Consider the following 20566-nt stretch of genomic DNA (forward strand, 5'->3'; position numbering starts at 1 on the left):
ACTGGCTGTTGTGAGGAAGGAGTCCGTGAATGTCGTATCATATGGTACTTTGGGTAGAGCCCGCGGTCCCATTGCCTCACACGATTGTTAAGAAGGCTCAGAAAGGGTGATATACTTGTCCAGGGCCGCACAGCCAGAGAGCAGTGGAAGCTGGACTAGAACTGGAAGATCCCAACTCCCAGCCCTGGGACACACTGCCTCCCATGTGGTTCCGGTTCTAGGAAGAGGGTATAGGAACTGAGCTCTGGAAGAGCAGTTGAGGCAGGGAAGAAGGGGGACCCAAAGGGCCTCAAGGGGAAGGTGGAACTTTCTTCTTTGGTATCTCATGGAGATTGACCTAAGAACCTTTCAACTTACAGCCCTCTCTGTACTTTGCAAAATCCTGAGACCAATAGTGATATAATATTACCTGAGCCCTTCCTAAGTCCCAGGCTTAGGGCTGAGCACGTCACATACCTGGTCCCCTTGCACCACCCCCCAGGAGCTAGGAGCCAGCGTTATACCATTCAAAAGCCCCCAAACCTTAATTCAATGGCATTCTCAAGGTCATAAAATGTGAAGAGGCCAGAGCTGGCTTTGAACCCAGGGCAGGGTGCCTGTGGACTCTGTGTACTGAAGCGCAATGATTGACTACTTCAGCTGAATCTGGTTACAGCTGTGAGGTGGAGGCAGGGGTCCTGACTGTGCCCATTGTTCAAGTGGGAACACGGAGGCTTGGAGCAGCCTTAACCACGGCGGCCAGCACATACGGAGCGCTAACTGGGCTCACGGACTTCGGCTGGACACCTCACGTTGATTATTTTATTCCATCTTCACTCAGGTTGAAGGAATCCACTTTCCTCCCCTGCATTTAGGTTGAGGGAGGGGAGCTCACTTGTCCAGTGGACCAGGCTAGAAAGTTGTGGAATCGAGATGCTAATATCGGGCCTCTTCATCCACCCTGCAAGTTCCCCTCCCCATGTTGAGGCCGCAGAAGCAGCCTGAGCAAACCCCACTCAGCCCGCCCAGCCCAAGGCTCTGGAGAGTCCACTTGCCAAGGGTCTCCAAATACACGGCTCTCAGAAACCCACATTCCTCAAGCGGAGCCCCATGGGCTGTGATTCAACAGCCTCCCTGGTTCTCTGCCGCCCACAGGATGATCCACAGGGTGTGGGCCAGACGGCTGAGGCAACAGAGGGGATGGTGACCCCACTGACAGCAGGTCAGCCCAGACAAATTTGGCTATCTACAGAAGCCTCCCCCTCCCTGTACGTGCTCCCCTTAGCAACAGCCTGGGAGGAAGGCAGCGTCTCCTAGGCTCCATCCTTCTGGGGCCCTTGATCCAGCTCCAGTCCAGGACCCATTGCCTACTTTCTCTCTGGCCTCCAACCTTCTCTCTAGAGCCTTGCCTCTCTTCTAGTATGGGGTGGGCATGGTGTTCAAGAAATCTCTTCCCCAGCCCAGGGACTAAGCCATTCAAGGTTCTCCAGTCCCCTTGGCTGGTTTTCAGGGATGGGCATGTGTATTGGCTGCGTTAAGTCTTATTAGCCACTGTGACAAATACCTCCAAGATTTCAGTAGCTTTCTGCCACAAATGTCTGATTTTTTTCTCCCATGCCGGTATGAGAAGTCTTGGCAGGAGGACTATGCTCTCTGTAGCCGTTTAGGGACTGACACTCTTCCTGTTGTGACTCTGCCTTCCTCATCCCCAGAGTCCTCTCCATTCAGCAGGCAGATGGGGCAAGAGCACAAGGATCATAGGCCAGACCTGAAAACGATGCATTTATTTTTGCTCATATCCCATTGGCCAGACTCAGTCACATGGCCACATCTAACTGCAAAGGAGGCTGGGAACTATAGCCTCGCTGTGCATCCAGAGAGAAAATGGCTGTTGGTAAGCACTAGCAGGCTTCCACAGAAATGACCCAGTTCTTGCCAAGGAGACACAAAGTCTGCTGGGGGCTTCTGAGGAGGGCTCGCCTTGAGTTTAAGAGGTTGCACAGGGAGAAGTCCCTCCATTCTTCCCCTTTAGGTGGTTGCGTGAGGATATGATGTCTGAAACTTTGGCCGCCGTATTGAGGCAATGAGGCGCCAAGTCTGAGTGCTAAAGCCAACACACTGAGGATGCTGGAGCTGCGGTATGAATCCTGCATGCCGTCACTGAGCCTCTGAACCACCCAACCCCGGAACTACCCAGCCTGTGGGTTTCTTGACCCCAAAGGTCCTTACTGTTGAAGTCAGGGATATCAGGGTGGGTATTCTATCACTTGCAGCCTAAAATCTCCTAACTGACCGATGCTCAGGAATGAATGCTGAAAACACCTAAGCCATTGCATATGGTATTGTGCTTATTTGGGGGAAGGGATGGAGAAGGTACAGCAGTTCAAACACAGAATGAACAACTACTATGTGCCAGGCCCTTGACATACACAGTGTCTGTGTGGGGCCAAACTGCCTGGATTCCAATCCTGCCTCCATCACCTCACCAGCCCATGACCTTGGGCAAGTCACTCAACACAACCTCCCTGTGCCACAGTTTCTCCATTACTAACATTGGGGTGCTTATAAATCCTCTACCTACTCAGTAGAGGATTAAATGTCCAATTCTGGTCAAGAGTTTAGCAAGTTATCAGTGAACATGAGCTAAAACAAATCCTGACCAGACCCTGGGAGGCGTGAGGACTATTAACCCCATTGGAGAGATGGGGAATCTGAAGTTCAAGGAAGTGAAGCAAATAAGAAGAGGCAGAAGCTGGATCCGAACCCAGGTCGAGTTGAGCGCCTACTATGTGCCCGGCATTGCGGCAGGTGTTTACTTTCATTAGCCCACTGGATGTGCACGGCCGTCCTGCACGGGAGATGGTGCTCTTGTTCCTATGACTATTCCTACCGAACACAGGGGGAAACCATGGCTCAGGGAGGTGGGGAAACTTGCCTACAAGCAGGGTCAAGATGTCAGCATTTGATCCTAGGCCTGAGTCCAAGCCTTTATGCTTTCTGCTGTTTATAAGCCTCCCTCACGGGGACCCCAGACTCTGAGGGTGGAGCCTCAGGCATTGGAGGAACATTACAATTGGCCCCCAGGGCTGTTCAGGGTCTCCTGAACTCATTCCCCAAAGCTGGCTGTCAGTTCAGCCTGTCTCCAAGGTTGTCCTGCTGATGGCTGCACCTCTGCTCTGCTAGGAAAGTAACCAGGATCTGGAGTGGAAGAGCCCATGAGAGGGAAAGTTTGACTCACTTTATAAAAGCAAAACTTTTTTGAGCTGATCCATAACAGAGTAGGCTGTCCTGGGAGGTGATGAGTTCCTCGGTCCTGGGAAAGTACAAGCAAAGACTGGTGGCCAGTCTTCTTCTCTGAAGAAGGTTGTAGAGGTAACTCCTGCTTGAAAAATGATACTGGATTCAAAGAACTTTCAGTTTTGAAAAACTATGATTGGACTCTGATTTAGGATTGCACAATACTCAAAACATAGGAGTCTAGGATTGTATGCATTTCCCCCTCTGTGTTTTCTGTTCCCCCATCAGATGGTTGGACTGTGGGGCACCTACTGACTCGGGGAAGGGATCTTTCAGTGAAAGCAGAGCATCACTTTTTAGGTTTCAAAAGCCTTTGGGATGATGGCTGTTCCATCGGCCTGGGTCCTGGGGTGAGGGGCTGTGAAGCTGGGCTGCAGAGGCCTGAGTGGACACGCAGCATGAATAACTGAGAAACAAGCTTTGGGGGTGGTTGTTACCGTACCGGGACCTAGCCAACCCTGACGGATGCACATCTCCCCCCCCCCCGCCCCCACTTCTCCTCCTCCCAAACAAGAAAGCTGGGCAGGGAGCCAGAGAAGAAGCTATGAGTGAATATTTTTTGAATTTTGTGGGTCAACATGACCCCAGACAGCTCTGAGGAATCCACAAGTAGAGTGAGGAAGGCATCAAAAGATGAAATGGCCACGTGGTGTGTCTAAGCCACGGGGGCCTAAGCCACCTCGCACGGAGACACAGACACAGGGAAAACGCACGCCCTCCCCTCCTCCTTCCTCCCCTCCTCCCTTCCTCCCCTCCTTCTGTTCTTTCTCTATCTCACTTCTTTTCCTTTCTCACTTTGTATTTATAAAATATTTCAAACATACAGAAAAGCATAGAAAATACCCATTTGCTCTTTGCCCATCCCCTAGATTTAACCACTGTTAACATTTTACTGTATTTGCTTCATTATATTTTTTTGGGTACCAGCATTTTCTGAAGTAAATAATATTCATCATGATACTTCCTCTTTAAAATCTTGAAGGCAGAGAGTTTTGTCTCTTCTATTCATTGCTCTATTATTCACTGCCTGGAAGTTGGTAGGCCTTCAATAAAGAGCTGTTGAATGAATGGATCTCGTTTAATTAATCCTCATGCAAGTCGGTATTATTATCATCCCCATTTCTGGAAGAGGAAACAGGCACAGAGAGGTAAAGTAACGTGTCCAAGGCCACACAGCTAGGAGGCGGTGAGAGGGGGGCTGAGTCCAGAGCCCAGGCATCTCCCACACTAGAGCTCTTGAGGGGGCCTCCTCCACTGGGGTGTTCCTTCGTCCCTTCTGCCCACCTGTCCCGTCCAACCACCTTCCACAGAGGAGACCCAGAGGAGGGAGAGGGGTGCACAGACCAGCCAGAAGCAGGTCATCCCCATTCAGGCACCTGGGTGGTCTCCGTAAAAGCTGGGGCCCTCTCCCTTGCCCAGGGGTGGAGACAGAACGCTCCTTCCCAGATGAGTGACCTTTGGGGTTTGTTATGAGTAGAGATTCTTTCTGGGGAACGTGATGGCTGACGCTGGGAGCCTGGGTCCCCAGACTTAACCCACAGGAATGTGGGGTGGAATCTCCAGGCCTCTGCCCTCGAGGCCAGCTCTCTGGGCCGCCTTGGGCCAGCCAGAGGAGGGCGGTTCCAGGCAGCTCTCCCGGTCGCTGGGCCTTCTGGGGAGGTGGACTGGGACCTTGTATTCCTAGGCTGGAAGGCCGCTCCTCAGCTTCAAAATCTGAGTCCTGGAGTCGGCCTCTTCTTAGTCGTGTGACACTGGACAGGTGCCCAGCCTGGCAAAGCCTCGGTTTTCACATCTATCAAATGGGGCTAATTATTATCCCAACTTACAGCAGGTCTGGGGCTAGGATGAGGCAAGCCAGGTGCCCAGGACACAACATTTAAGGAGGTGCAGGCTTGAGGCAGGAGAGAGTCCATGTCCCTTAAATTATGTCCCCTTGTCATGTCGCTGCCAACCCTAGGCCCAGCCCTTCCTCCCCGGGTTGTTGTTGGACAGAAATGAGCTCTTCTGTGCAGAGCACATGAGCACCGTGCCTAGCACACGCCTTGGGCTCACTCTGGGAAAAGCTGCTGCTTGTTTGTTATTCTTACTGACTGTTCTCCAGAAGGAGGCTGGGCCCTTTCCAGCCACTGCCCTGTTTCCCGGCTCTCTCAGTGGCCTGCATCTTCAACCACCTGTGCGTACTGCACCGTTTTCGTGATTTACCCCCCCCCCTTCTCTAGGTATTTAATCTCTGTGAATTTCCTGACTTACAGCCCTGCTCCATGGTGACTGCTAATACTTACCATGTGCTTCGCACATGCTGGGCCCCGTGCTAAGCGTGTATACTCCCCCTCTTACCGTGACCCCGTGAGTGAGGCAGGAACTACGATACGCCCATTTTGCAAACGAAGGAGCCAAAGCACTGGGACATGAAGTAACTTGTTCTGGGATGGACTGTGAGGGAGGGCCAGAGCTCGGGGTAGGTCAGCATGGTCTAACGGCACGGCCTGCATGATGGAGCCCAGCATGGCTCCTTTCGCTTTTCACCAGCCTGCACCCCATGAGGTGCAGACGCATGACTCAAGCCAGGGGCCCCCATGCCCGTTGGGGGAGACCGACCTCTCCGAGCAAAGTCAGGCATCAGGCACCTGGGGACAGGGGGATGGCCCAGATGCCCTCTGAGCTTTTCCAGGCCACAGCGGGTGGTTTCTGAGTTCTTCCCAGACCAGACAGTGGCTTCTGCTTTCGGGCTGCAGTGGTAATGACACTGAGCTCACAGTTACAGAGCATCCGCCCTGAGCCAGTGCTGTGCTCCATGCCCCACATCCAAGACCCCGATCAATCCTCACAACATCCCTCTCCTTCATGACTGTCTATGTTATGAACGAGGGAGACCTCCAGGCACCTGGCCAGGGACACAGCCCACATATATGGCAGGTCCGAGAGCTGAAACTTCCGTGTGGCTGAATGCCAGGTGGGCTGGGGGGCGAAGGTTTGGCTGCTGAGAGCCTTGTGGGCACCTGCCCCCGGTCACACCTTCTGGGCCTCCCCCTGCTGGCAGCCACTGTGGGCAAAGTGGGGTTAAGCCCAAGAGTAGGTCATCGCTGGGGCTAGGGCTGAGGCTGGGCTGGGGAAGAAGGCACGTTTTGGGGCTGCAAGGACTCCAAATCTGGCCACTCCATGCCCAGGCCCTGGGCCCCAAAGGCACACACACATTGCTTTGGATGAAGTAGAACACGGGGCAGGTAAGGGTTGATCTGGGGGAGACAGCTCATCTCCAGTAACAATGCTGAGGTTTGTCATTTGTACCAATCGGTTTCCCCCTCTGTGTCCTAACTCTTTCCTTTGTAATTCATCTTTGATCCCGGCCACCAGAGTGGGCGTCCAACTGGTCACATGCAAACTCTGCTCGGGACTGGCCAGTCACACCCCACGAGACAGTCGGAACCTTTTCCTGGCATTCCGGGCTGTCGGCAGACATCCCTCAGTCCTTTCCCCTGTTGCTCGCATCACTCCCACACCCCAGCCCTGCGCACCAGCCTTCCCTAGTCCACAAGCAGTTCGGGCAGCAGAGACTAGTATGACAGTGGTCTGGGCCTGCCTCTTCGCTTCTCCACAGGTGAGTCCCTCTGCCTAGAGTGTCCTCCCTCCCCTAAGATCCTTCCGGATCTTCTCAGGCCGGGCTGGGCACAGCTCTGAACTCCCAGGCCTGAGGGTTGCTGTGCAATTTAATACCACACTGACGATGGGGAGTTTAGTGGTTAAAAATGCAGGCTCTGAACTTCGGTGTGGGTTCAGGCCTGGCTTTGCCACTTACCAGCTGTGGGACCTTGGGCTGGCCTTGCTGAGCCTCTGTTTGCTTCTCCGAATGCAGAAAGAATGACACGACCGACAACATCAGGGTGCTGAGGAGCTGGAAGGGTGTCATGCACGCAGAGCGCTGGGCTCAGGGCCTGCCCCCTTCCAGCGCTCAGAAGGATCAGGTGTTTGTCTACTGGTTCCGCAGCCAAGTGGGTGCCGGCCTCCGTGCTGGATGCAGGGATAGAGTGGTGACTGGGCTCGTGTGGCCCCTGCTCCCACAAACAGAGACACTGGAGAGGCAGATATTCACCCCTTCATTTCCATTGTGACTACGGTAATTAGGTATATCAACCTCCCCCCCCCAATCCCCCAAACGCTCACCTTGACCTTGAAGCTCCCTGGGGCAGGAATTAAATCAGACTTATCTCCGTAACCTCAGCTCCTCAATCATGGTGTGGACGCTCAGCAGATATTTAAGCTGAAAAGATTTCCATGACAAACATGGCACTTGGGGAGTGATTGGGGCTGCCTGCCGCACTTGGCACATATGAGATTATTTCATTCTATCAACATCTCCATGAAGTGTATACTATTACCCTCACCCCCATTTTACAGATGGGGAAACTGAGGCACAGAAAAGTTGCCCAAACTCTCCAGAGCAATACAGCCAGTGAGGGCCAAGATCAGGATTTGAACCCAGGCAGCCTGGCTCCAGAGTCCACTGGCCATGAGCTTCTCTTAAGTGATGCCATTTTCCAGGGGTGTCCAGAAAGGGCCTGGTGCCCTGACCCACTTCAGGAAGCTGGACCAGGAGGACCCAAGGCCGGCCTGAAGACCTCACCCATGTCTACCACCCCTGTTCCCTGGGGGGCTCCTCAGTTTTCCACTCCCCAGGTGGGCAGTGAGGGAAACGAGGCCTCAGCTGCAGCCTTTGATGTCCCCTGCCAAGCTGGCACTTTGAGGCCTGGGGGTGCCTCAGGGGATCCCAGCCCAGCAGCTGGGCTGGCCTCGGGGCCAGTGTTTCCGTAAACAGCTCAGTGAGCCAGCCCCACGTGGGGGCCGAGGTTTGGCTGACCCTGTGAGGTTTCCTCTCACACGGCCACTTCCACCCCCTCTGCCTGGCTGGGTTTCCAGTAATGAAGTGTTTTCTCTGGGGCTGGTGGGGCTGGTGGGGCTGGAGGGATGGGGCATGGGGGGCCTCCCTGTCCCACTTCCTGCACTGGGCTCCTGGAAGCTGGTCCAGATGCCTCTCACTGCAGCCCCGGGCAGCCCGTAGGCCCATCTGGTGTCTCAGAGTGACATTACCTCTGAGGGGGTAGGTCTTGGGATCCTTAGAGCAGGGGCTGTGCCAGAGGGAGGCTATGGCTGGTCCTTTCTGAGGGGTTGTGGGTTAGAGAAACAGCTTCTCCTGGAGACAGACCCAAGCAGCTTGGAGATGGAAGGACAAGTCTCAGCTGCCGCTCTGGCCTCCTCCCCGCCCAAAGCCAGCACCTGCAAACTGGGGGGACGACCGGTCGGGATGAGCTGCCATCCGCTGAGTGCAGCTATGCCCCAGCCCTTCAAGTCGCATGACAACTCGGCTTGGAAACTGAGGCCCAGAGAGGTGGAGTGACTCACCCAAAGTCACACAGCGAATGACAGAGCCCGGACGTGACTGGGTCTCTCCCTTCCTTCTGAATCACTTCTGTCTTTTTGTCTGAATCCCAAACAGTAGACACTGCGAGGTGCTTCAGGCCATCTTTTAAGAGGCAATATGGCACAGTGGTAGGGCCCCAGGGGCTGCTGGGGGGTGGAGAGGACCCAGAGCCCCAGCTGAAGACCCCCACCCTTTGCTTCCTACCAAACCATTTAAACCATTTTCCTTGGGCCTGCTTTAAATATTAGAGTTTGTATGGGAGTTTGTTCTGAACAGGGGTCTGCTGTCTTGAGGAGGGGGCGCGGGGGTGACCAGGAGCTAGGATTGGGGTTCCCCTTCCTCTACCTGGGGACCCTGGGGCCCAAACTGATGACTGGCTGGTGACTCACTCCCTTCTTAGCACATCCTTCTGTGCCATGACTGAGAGCCCTATAGGGGTGGCCCCTAACCAGGGTCCTCCTAACCAATGCCCTCCCCGCCCCCAACACACACAGGGACGAGGAGCAATTCACTCAGGCCTCAGGCCAGGCCAGATGTTCATGTGGGCATTAGTTTTGCTAACCACATGTGACTCAAGGGCTCCCTCAGAGCTGGAAGGCTCCCAAGAGGCCACAGAGGGCCACCCTGTCACGTCACAGTGGGGGAACTAAGGCCCTGAGAGGGCAGGCGACTCCCCTAAGGCCACTCAGGGGTAGAGAGGAGGAAGGAAGGTGGCATCCTGATACCTGACCCAGAGCTTTTCTACATCTCCAGTTGTCCCTGGATGTCCAAGGCCTCTGTCCCTATTCCTACCCCCAGCCACGACTGTCCTCCCCAACTGACACAGGGCCCTCCCTGTGGCCAGGCCTCTCCAGCTTTATCTCAGTCTGCCTCCTACTTGGCTCTACGGGCTTTATCCAGATTCCATTGCTCACAACTCCCCAGATGGCCCTTGCTCTCATGCTACCATCCTCTTTTTTTTTTTTTTAAGATTTTATTTATTTATTGGAGGGAGAGAGAAAGCACATGGCGGGGGGGGAGGGTCAGAGGGAGAAGCAGACTCCCTGCCGAGCAGGGAGCCCGGTGCGGGACTCGATCCCGGGACTCCAGGATCATGACCTGAGCCGAAGGCAGTCTCTTAACCAACTGAGCCACCCAGGTGCCCTACCATCCTCTGTTTTAATTGCTTTTTTGCCTGTACAACTCCTACTCTTGCTTCAAGACTCAGCTCAGCTGTCACCTCCTCAAGTAAGACTTCCAAAACCACCTCTCCCACCTCCCAGACTGGATTAGGTCCTCTCCTCTCATGGCTTTCCCACTGACTGTGCCGTAATCACCCCCACTTGTCTCTCTCCTCCCCTCTAACCCGAGAGCTCATTGGGCAGAGATCTTATTTTAATTCTTTATGTACTAGTAGGGCGTAAAGAATTCAGTGTTTGTTGAATGAATGCGTGGGTAGATGGATATACAGATGGATGGATAGAAGGATGGATGGATGGGTGGATGGATGGATGGATGGATGGATCAATGGCTGAATGGATCAATGGACAAACAAATGGATCAATGGATGAACAGATAGTTGGATTGATGGACAGATGGATGGATGGATGAGGTATGGATATGGACAGGTAATGGCACCTACTGGGACTCAGACAGTGAGAGGTAAGTCCCTGAAGACTAATATCCCCACTGACGGAAGGGCTCTCTGATGGGGAGGGAGTAACCTAACCCATTATCTGCCTCCTCTGAGAGATGTCTGGCCAAGGACAGAGCTAGCTCTGCCCTGACACCCAGTCCCTCATGAGCAGCAACTGGTTCCAACTCAGTGGGGTCTCCTGAATTCCGGTAATTAGTCGGCATCAATGAGTTTATAGGAACCACCTGTGCCTCCTGACATTCTGGAACTCTGTATTCCTGAGGGCCCTCCCTCCATGCTTCCCTCTGGATCAGAGCTGCCACTCCATGCTTTTGGGCATAGAAACAGATTCCTAGAGCCAAGAGGCCCTAAAAAATATGGAGTTTGCCCCTCTCCCATTTAACAGATGAGGAAGCTGAGGCCAAGCAAGGCCAAGGAACTGGCCCAGGAATGTACAGCTATAGAGCTAGGATTAGAGCTTTGGTCCCCCAGTTCATTCATTCATTCATGCATGCATGCACCAAAGACATATCTAGCACCTAACGTGTGCCAGGTGCAGCGCCTTCTCCTTGGCATACTAAGTCTGTAAATAAACCCTCGTGCCGATTTCCAAAGCCCTCCCCATGTCCCAGCATGACTTCCTCCCAGCTCCCCAGCTCGCCAGCAGGCTTATCAATGCTTCACCAGCTGCACCCTTGGCGCAGCCCCTGGGCCAACCCCCTCACTCAGCCAGTGAGGGCCAGTTCGTTGCCAGGCCCCCCGGGCCACAGTACTATGTGAAGCCGTGCACAGAGGTGATCACATGCGTGTGCTGAGAGCTCCACATTCCAGCCCCCCTTTGGGGGAGGACCGTGTTGGTCCCTGCATGCAGAACCTGGCCAGCGCAGACTGAAGCCAAGTGTTAAACTGTCCAAGGCCCACGGCTGTCCGAGGGGTGGGAGAAGGAGCTCAGCGTGGCACTTGGGATCTCAGGGTCAGAAGCAGACCTCTAAACTCCTGCCCAGAGTGGGGACCGTGTGGGAGAAGGGGCCAGGGCCAGGCGCCGGGGGGCTGGGTATTTGCAGACCGCGGCCACAGGCAGCCCGCAGGAACTCCATGAGCTCCTCCCAACATGGCCGTGAGCAAGGACAGTGTGGGGGCGGCAGGCCTTGGAGAGATGCAGCTTCATGTTCCGGGTCAGGAGCCCAGACCTGGGCAAGTCCTGGTCATCCGCTGGGCTCATTGTGTGGACCTTCCTGATGGAGGGGACCCCGCCGAGGACAGGGAACAGCTTGGTATCCGGGGGTCCAACTAAGGTCCAGCTGTACAGAACAGACAAGCTTCTGGGAACAAATCGATGCACTAGAGAACCAAAGAAGAATGTGGAAACTCCTAGAATAAAATTAATATGACACAGACTAGGCCAATGATGCAGGAGCATCGCCTCTGGTCCGAGGCCGTGAAGGCCCCGTGTGCCTTCTCCACCCCTCTTCTCCAAGGTGACCTTGGGTGATTCCCAAACTGAAACACGCATGCAGAACACTGGTGGGCCTCATTAAAATGCAGATTCTGCTTCTGGGAGGGGCCTGGGATTCCACATTTCACTCGAGCCCCTGGAGGATGCCGACACCCCAGCACACATGTGGGGAGGAAGAGCCAGAGACTCAGCTCCAAGATGGAGAAGACCTGCCTGACTCCATTGGACTCTTTGGGAGCAAAGATAAACCTTCCGTTGGGTCAAGCCACTGAGATTTGGGGATTTGTGACCTCAGCATAGCCTAATGTGCCCCGATTAACACATTTAGCCAGGCAACCAATATTCACCGACTTGTTAATCGAGGTACATTAGGCCATGCTGAGGTCACAAATCCCCATTTGTGTCCCAAGTGCCCAAATCTCAGTGGCTCTATGTTGCTGCCATGAACTCATTTGTGCCCCAGGCGCCTCCCTCCTCAGGAGGCACTCACTCTCCAGGTGGTGCAGTGCACGAGGTGGGGGGGGCACCAGAGAGGGACAGCCCCTTCAATGCTGCTCCCTCTAGGCATCTAGAAGCACCTCCTAATCCCAGCACTGTCAGTCATGGCGGTGACGGGATTTGAAGCCAGGATCTTTGGACTTATGAGCCCATGTTTCCTTCCAGTAACGCAAAGAGCAGCCAGGCTCATTCTGGGGTCCTATTTGGGGGAGCTACAGCAGCCCCCAAGAGACTCATGGGTTCCCTGGACTGTCACATCCCTCTAGCACCGAACTTGGCAGTTTTGGGGGGGCCTGGCCCACGTGTAAGCAGTCAGCAAAGCGGCACTTCCCGCTGCAGGCTTTCAGCACTCGGAACTGTGTATGCACGGCTCACCACTGACACTTCCATCCCCGGAGCTGGCCAGGCCCCAGGGCCTCCCTCTGTCCGCACGTTGCCCTCCTCAGTTATAAGAAAGGACCAGTTGCGAGCACACAGCCACACTGTGACTCAGAGAGGCCCCTGGGGGCAGGGGTCGGGGGAAGGATGGTGGTGGCAACACTTCCACTCATCTCTTGTCGCCTCCCTGGCCTGCGCTGGCCCGTGACTTCTTCACCCCCCCCACCCCCGCCAGGAGCCCACGGCAGCCTCACCTCCTGGCTGTCGGCAGAGGCTGTCCCCTCCGATGCCTCCCTGGGCAGTGTGCCTCTGGCCAGTTCCCCCCACACCGAAATGCTCCTGTCTTCCTTCTTGCCTCAGACGGAGGAGTGGTTCCAGAAACAACTGATCAATGGTGATAGAGGTCAGAAGAGTGAGTACCTGGAAGGGAGATGAGGAACCTTCTGGAAATGTATCTTGCTCTGGGTGGTGGTGACATGGGTGTGCACGTACGTGAAGAGTTATCGAGAGGTACACTTCACACTAGCACATTTCCCTCGATCTAAAAAATATGTGCCACCGAGAGCTCTATAAGCAGTAGTCACAATAAATAACAATCAAAACGACAACAAAAGGTTGTGGAGCCCAGTGGACCTGCACTGAAAACCTGGCTCTATTTTCTAGCTGTGCAACCTTAGGCAAGTACTTAACCTCTCTGAACCTCCCCTTTCTTATTGAGGCGTAGACTGTGAAGATTAGAACCACCACTTTTCATAAAAAATACTTAGCATAGGGCTGGCTTCCTCCGCGTGCCCTTTATGTAATCACTTCCGTTGTTCTTAAAACCAGTGGTCCTAGCAAGGACGGGGCCCGGGAGTGGTCTTCCCTGAGCGCAGGCAATAAGAGGGGCCTGCGGTCTGTAGAGAATTTAAAGATAAAATGAAACTGATGAGAAGTCAGTATATATATATAAACCATGTCAGTATAGAAATGTAACTTCTGTCAATCATAAAGTACTTTGTCCTGAAAACATCTTGTCTTGGTCCAAGTTCTAAACAATTGATGCAGTAACTGTTGAATTTTAATTAAGCTTCAAATTTAGCACATTTTAGTTTCTTATCCTTTTTTTTTCTTTTAGAGAGAGAGAGAGAGAGAGAGCGCACGCACAGGGGAGGGGCAGAGGAGAGAGAATCTCAAGCCGACTCCATGCGGGGCGCAATCTCACAACCCCGAGATCATGATGTGAGTTGAAATCAAGAGTCAGACACCTAACCGACTGAGCCACCCAGGCACCCCCTAATTTCTTACCCTTTAGTAAACCTATCCTACGTGGTAGAGAACTTGGAGATCTCTAGGAAGACAGCTGCCCAGCGCACACAGACTCAGGAGCACACATTCACTGGGAGCAGAAGCTCCTGACAGTTCAGAATCTTGCTCAGCCCTGTCTCCAACCCTGGGGGTGCGGTTCTGCACCCTGACAGTAGATTCAAAGCAACAAGGTCACAGAGTGATGGTGAAAATGAAGATATAGGTATTTCAATTCTCTCGTTCTATTTGAGTTCTTGGAGTTTGGGTTTGTGCTTAAAATTGAAAACAGTCAAACAGTGTGACCGTGAAGTGGGGGGGGGGGGGGCTGTTTTTATTTGGTAAGTGCAAACTTTAGTTCATATGTGAAAACTATTTGTCTCATCTCATGGTTATTACTGAAAATAATCCTGTTGTGCAAAGGAGCGGGCTGCTCAGCAACGATCCACTCTGGGTGTAGAGCACCCTAGGCATGCCTCGGACTAAAACATAAGCATAAGCATGGATAGACAAACAAATGTACCTGCTTCCCTCCAGGCCTGGGGACACCACCCCCCCCACCCTGCCCTCCTCCTCCAGCCAGAACCACCGAGACCTAGCGTGCATTTCCATCTTCATCCTCCATCATCAACTCCTTCCCCAGGACTGCAGCTGGGAGGGAGGCTCCCCCCTCAGCAAGTCACTCAGTCTGACCCTATATCAGGTCACTCTTCTTCCTCACCCACCGCCCATTCTGGAGCCCAGTGCCCTCACTTTGAGGTTTGGGGTCCTGGTGGAGATTATGGGAACCAAAGCCTTCCCCAGGCCCTGCTCGGCACCCCCTGTTATTTTCTTTACCAAACTCTATAGTCCAAGCCCTTGTCCTCACACCCCTTACCCAAAGCAGCTGGAGCATTGGAGATGCCCCCAGAAACTGGGGGATTTGGATTTGGGTGTCCTGCTCCCGTGCGTACACCACCACTCCTCACCTCCCTCAGCTCCAGCCACACCTTGGCTCCCAGGATGGGCACATTATCATGCTCACTCCGGCCTTCGTACTGCACGTACTGTTCTCTCTACCCGCAACGTTCTGCCATCTCTTACTCCCCACCCCCCGGGGGCCCCGTCTGTGGCTCTCTGTAAAGACACCTCCTCCGGACAGCCGTCCCTCACCTTCCGTCTGAACAAGGACCCACCTCAGTATGCCCAGGAATTCCACCTGTTTCCCCACTGTCATCTCCCACTCTGGGCTTTGTCCCAAGGTCACTGTTGTGTCCCCAGCTCTTACAGAGGGGTCTCAGAGATGACCGAATTAAACGAAATGGATTTGGTTCTTCCAGACCATCTGGCTGCGCCCGGCAAATGCTGGCACACAGTAGGTCCAACCTGCACAGGTTCATCCACCCTGGGCCACCTTCCAGAGTCCAGGGAAGCAGGCCGGAGGGAGGCTCCTTGGTGCCAAAAGCAAACAGGCCGCCCGGGGAAGTTTTGCTCTGGGTCACACCCGCCTCTGGGTGGCTGCCAATCTTCCTGCCAGAAACCACAGGCCCAGCTGAAACTGCCCAGAGTCCGGGCCACGGGGCTTCGGAGGACTTGGGTCAGCGCTGCAAAGGGGGTGCCTGTGGAGCTCTTGCTGGGTGCACAGCGCCCCGGGGCTTGGGCGGGGGTCTGGGGCAGGGCTACAGCGGCCACAGCCGCAGCTCGGAAGGCCCCCTGGGGCTGGGAGGAGCAAGAGAAGCCCCCGCCAGCCTGTCACAGGCTCTTGGCACTGGCACTGGCTCTGGCTTTCACACACGCACACACACGCACACACTCACACTCACACTGGCAGGCCCCCTCTTGGTGGCCTCCACGGTCTCATCTTCAGGTAAATGGGCTCATCAGTGGGAGCATGAGGATGGGGAGAGGAAGGGGAATGCAGAGACCAGAGTGTGTGTGTGTGTGTGTGTGTCTGTGTGTGTGTGTGCGCGCGCGCGCACGCGCGCGTGTGTGTGTGTGTGTGTGCACGCATGCCCAAGAGTGACCTCACAGCCGCCGGAACATAAAGACTTACAGGTCCTGCCTCCCAGGCTCAAAGGCTGGCTCCGTGGGGGACACAGTGACATGAGAGGCGTACCACAGACCCACCTTCTGGCCTTCTCCCTCCTCTGCCTCCTCTCAAAGGTAAGGGGGCCCCGGGCCCCAAAACGTCTCACTGACTTCCTCGGCGTGGTGGGGGAGGTGTGAAATCACTGCAAGGATCCCCTGGAAGAACTCCTGCAGGTTCCCGGTGTTGGGCACAGTCCAGCTTCCCTCCCCGGTGCCCAGACGTTCGCCTCTGGCCAGCTCTGCTGTGTTACCTCAGGCGAGTCCCTTCTCTCTGAGCCTCAGCTGCTTCCCCAGCTAAATGGCCATAATGATCATGAGGCCTTGGTGAAGACCACTGATGGTAATTCATCAGAAGTGCTCCACACAGGACCTGGAACGTGGCAGGTGTTCCAAAGAAGAGGGCCATGACTATTCATGGTCCCCAGAGCCCTTCTACAGAGCTGAAGGGGGTGTCCTCATTTTAAATGGGGAGACGCAACATAAAATCTGCTTTGCCTAACTGTGAGCCAGGATTTGAATGGATGTTGGTGTCTAGCTGATGGGAAAGTTCCCACCACAAGGGCATTAATGCTGTTGGTCGTGAGGGACCTGCAGACCCGGCTGAAGGGGGACGGGGAGACACCTCATGGAATAATGACCTCCTCTTATGGAACATTTATCAAAAGGTTTGTGAAATACCTACCTTGCCTAACATATCCAACAACCTCATAAGGAATTATTATCCCCTGTTTTCGGGCAAGCAAGGCTCAGAGAGGGCAAGCAACTTGCCTAAAATCACACAGCAAAGAAACATTGGAGTAATAGAGGCGGTGGAGCCCAGGATAGGCTTGGGTGTGTGGGGGGTGGGGAAAGCGCCCTTCCATTTGTGCTCCTCCTGCTGCCTGTGCCTCTTCCCCTACCTGGACCAAGGCCACAGCTGCCGAGCCCTGTCATTCCCTCAGCAAATGCTGAGTTCCCCATGCCATGGAGATCGGCCCCACCACAAGCCATGATCTCGCTGTACGTTCATGCTTCTTTGAAGAGCACGGCAGGAGCCTTTCTCTCCTGGGTCCTGAGCAGGAGTGGGAGCAAGGCTGCGAACCCTGCTGGCATCCCAATCCCGCTGTTTCTTCTCCCGAAGGGGCTGAGCAAAACCTGATGCCTGGGTGGGTGGCTTGGGTAGTTGGAATGGGGGACTTGGGGTTCTGGGCCCAGGCTTAAATGAAAGAGCAAAAGGAAGCCGTCCCGGACTCACGGTCCGCCCCTCCCTTCTTCCCTGTCCCTGGGAGCTGGGCAGCATCCTATGCAGAGTCAAGGACTTAGTCATCACCAACATGGAAAGCCACAACCATCCTCAGAGAGAGAATTCTAAGTCTTCCAGCAGCCTGTGGGCTCCTGGGCTCAGGCCTGTGAACAGGGCCAGGTGGCAGAGACCTGGAAACGGACAAAGTCACTGTGACTAAGAGCTAGCCGTGACCTCATTTAATCCCTGTCACCATTTCAAGATAGGTTGTCTCCAACCCCTCTTACTGGGAAGGAAACAGCTCCCTCCGCATGAAGCAGTTAAATGGCATGTTGAAGGTCACACAGCCCATCAGTGGTACAACTTGGATTTCAACTCTTCTCTAGAATATTCCACATCCAGGACTCGTCCCCCTGGTGACTGCCGCAAGGGTCTGGGGAAACTGCATGTGTTAGGAAGGGCCTGGAGATCCAGGGAGTCCAGCCTTGACCCCACACTGTTTTGAGCTTCTGTTTCCTGGTCCTTCCAGTGGGCACAAAGCTGGTACCTAATCTTGCAGGGTTGAATTAGCACATTACAGCTCACGGCTTGCCCATGGCCAATGCTAGCTACAATCATCGATATTACTAGTGGCCCCTCCTGGGTGTCAGGGTGCACACATCCGGCCCCAGCCGAGCTCACCCCATAGAAAACCCAGGGTGGGAACCCTGGTACAAAGCAAAAGGCCTGTGGCCTGACACCCCTACTTTCGGGTGGAAGGGACCCAAGAGCCAGTTCTGGTCAGGATCCTCACTTCTCACTAACCAAGGGACCCCAACCTCTGATTTGCAAGGGAACCCCAAAGTCCGGCTGATTGCTCCTCAGGCCGATTCCGTGAGAATCATTTCCAGACATATTACAATGCAGCATTGGATTTATAAAGAGGGGCCCTAGATGCTGCTTCAGACTTCCAGGTGAGGCTGATGCTGCTGTCTGGACCAGGCTTTGAGGGGCAAGGCTAGGCCATTATCTCTAGAATCTCTCTGGTATCACCCAGTCTCTGGCTTGGAATTCCTACAGAGATGGCAACTCGCTCCCCTGTGAGGCCCTGGGCACAGAGCTGCCCACCTGCCTCACTACCTCCCAGCCTGGAGTCCCCCTTCCCCCCAACCAGGGCTGGTTGGCCCGTGTGGGGCGGCCTCTGGTGGCCAGGGTGCAAGCTGCAGGCCACTGAACGCAGGTTTGCAGGACTGGGGGGTCCTCGGGGTGGGACAAAGTAGGCACTAGGGCAAAGGGGTCATTGCCTGCTTTGGGGCCACACAGAAGTTAGGAGGTGATTCATTCCATTTTTGTAAACTGTAAGTCTTCCATCCTCCAGCTAAAACCCTCTGGTCCTCCAAGGATCCTACTGAACTAAAGATTGGTCCCTTACCAAGGGGGCTACCGGAAACTACCCGGCTATCTTGAATTATGCCTGCCTCTGGGTCCCCACCTTCAGATGGACATATGGGAAGACGATGGCATCTGGTTTCTGGTTTGTTTGTTTCTTTGTCCTGAGTGTGGAGAAGCAACCAGGACACTTGGGTCAATACCTTGACCCTGTCCCTGGGGGGTGGGTCCCTGGCTCAGGCTTTTCCCTATTAACAGGATCCTTGAGGAGGAAGCGGGCTCCCAGCTCTGCAGCTAACATGCTGTGACTTTTGGCAAGACGCTTTCTCTCTCTGGAGCTCAGTTTCCCCCATCTCTCCCTGGCAGGGGCATGGGGGTTAGAACTGGAGCAGAGGTGTCAAAATCCTAGCTATATATCAGAAGCCCCTGGACAGCCCGATAAAAATACAGATTCCAGGGCTCTGCCTCTGGAAGTTCTATTTGGTAAGTCCCAGGGGAGGCCTGGGAATTAGTATTTTACCAAGTTTCCTGGCTGATTTGATATGTATCCAGAAACATATTCTGGATTGTTCCAAGATCAAAAGCATTTATGATACTGTTTGATTTATTCAGCTGTCAAGATAAATATTCGCAGTCTACATTCTAGAAAATGTACAGTACCCTGCCATTGTAATCCTTTGTTTTGTTGCTTTTGCCTTTCTGTAAGCTTCTAGAGGGCAGGGCCTTAGTCATTCCTTGTAATTCCCTATGGTGATCATCATGGCTAAATGCACGGAGCATCTACTGCATGCCAGGCTATGTGCTCAGGGTTTAACATGCATCATTTTACGTACTCCTGAAAACAATCATCCGAGTTAAATATTACTAATGCCCCCTTTTCACAGATGAAGAAACTGAGGCTTGGAGAGCTTAAGTAACTTGCCCAAGGTCACTCAGCTAATAAGGAGCAGAGTCAGGACTGCAACTGTAGGCCAAAGTCCTTGCTCATGACCACAAGGGTCCAAGGCCAGGTCTGTGTGACCCGGGGGCCAAAGCATGGACCCCTCACTGCCCACCTTGAATGACCAAGTGACATGCTCTGTTTCTGCAGGTGTGTGCCCAGCTGTGCCCGACGCCGTGTGCCTGCCGCTGGCCACCACCCCGATGCCCACTGGGGGTGCCCCTGGTGCTGGACGGCTGCAGCTGCTGTCAGGTGTGCGCACGGCGGCTGGGGGAGCCTTGCGACCATCTCCACGTCTGCGACCCCAGCCAGGGCCTGGTCTGCCAGCCCAGGGCGGGCCCTGGTGGCCGTGGGGCCGTGTGCCTCTGTAAGCAGGTTTGCGGGACCGATGGTGGGTGTGTTTGCGAGGGTCAAGCCTGAGGGGTCCCGAGTCAAAGAGAAGCTCTTCCCTCCCTACCTCCTCAGTGCAGGTACACCATCCATTCCAGCCAAATCTGGGGACGCACGTTTCCCGAGGCCCTCCCCCTGCCCCTCCCCTCTTGCCTTTGCTCCGACTATGCCCCCCACCTGAGCGGCATCCCCCCATTCCTACCTGTCCAAATTACAACCAACTGTCAAAGCCAAGCTCAAACGCTTCTCCCCCGAGAAGTCCTCCCAGATTCCTCAAACCAGGAATCACTATCCTTTCTCAGGACCTTCACAACACTTCTGAGAAAATAAAAGTACAACCGTTTATTTAGGGAGGGCATGGAGTAATAGGTCTCAGGCAGTATGCTGAAACTTACCACACGATCCTTGCATAAATCACATAATCCTCACAAGGATCCTCTGAGGTAAGTCCTTTCAGACTCACAGATGAGCAAACTGAGGCTTGGTAATATTAACTGGCATGATTACTGTTACACAGCTTGGGACCAGGTCACACAGGTTCTGAAGCAACATTTCGTTCTGTCTTCCTCCTGGATTGGGAGCCCTTGGACCAGAGTTTGGATCCTGAGTTTGTCATTTACTAGTGACCTTGAGTGTGTTACATCTCCCACCATTCC

The 20566-nt window shown here is 54.1% G+C and overlaps 1 protein-coding gene across 1 annotated transcript in view; it reads left to right on the plus strand.

The window, feature by feature from the left end:
* Positions 1-20566, plus strand: part of CCN5 (cellular communication network factor 5) — a 57242-nt gene that overhangs the window by 29181 nt on the left and 7495 nt on the right. The window contains exons 3-4 of the mRNA XM_027622368.1: positions 15972-16065; positions 19671-19887. Coding sequence (XP_027478169.1) covers positions 16006-16065; positions 19671-19887 — 277 coding nt within the window. The 5' untranslated portion in view covers positions 15972-16005. The remainder of the gene's footprint in view (positions 1-15971; positions 16066-19670; positions 19888-20566) is intronic.

The sequence above is a fragment of the Zalophus californianus genome, chromosome 8 (assembly GCF_009762305.2).
Source record: "Zalophus californianus isolate mZalCal1 chromosome 8, mZalCal1.pri.v2, whole genome shotgun sequence".
NCBI lineage: Eukaryota > Metazoa > Chordata > Mammalia > Carnivora > Otariidae > Zalophus > Zalophus californianus.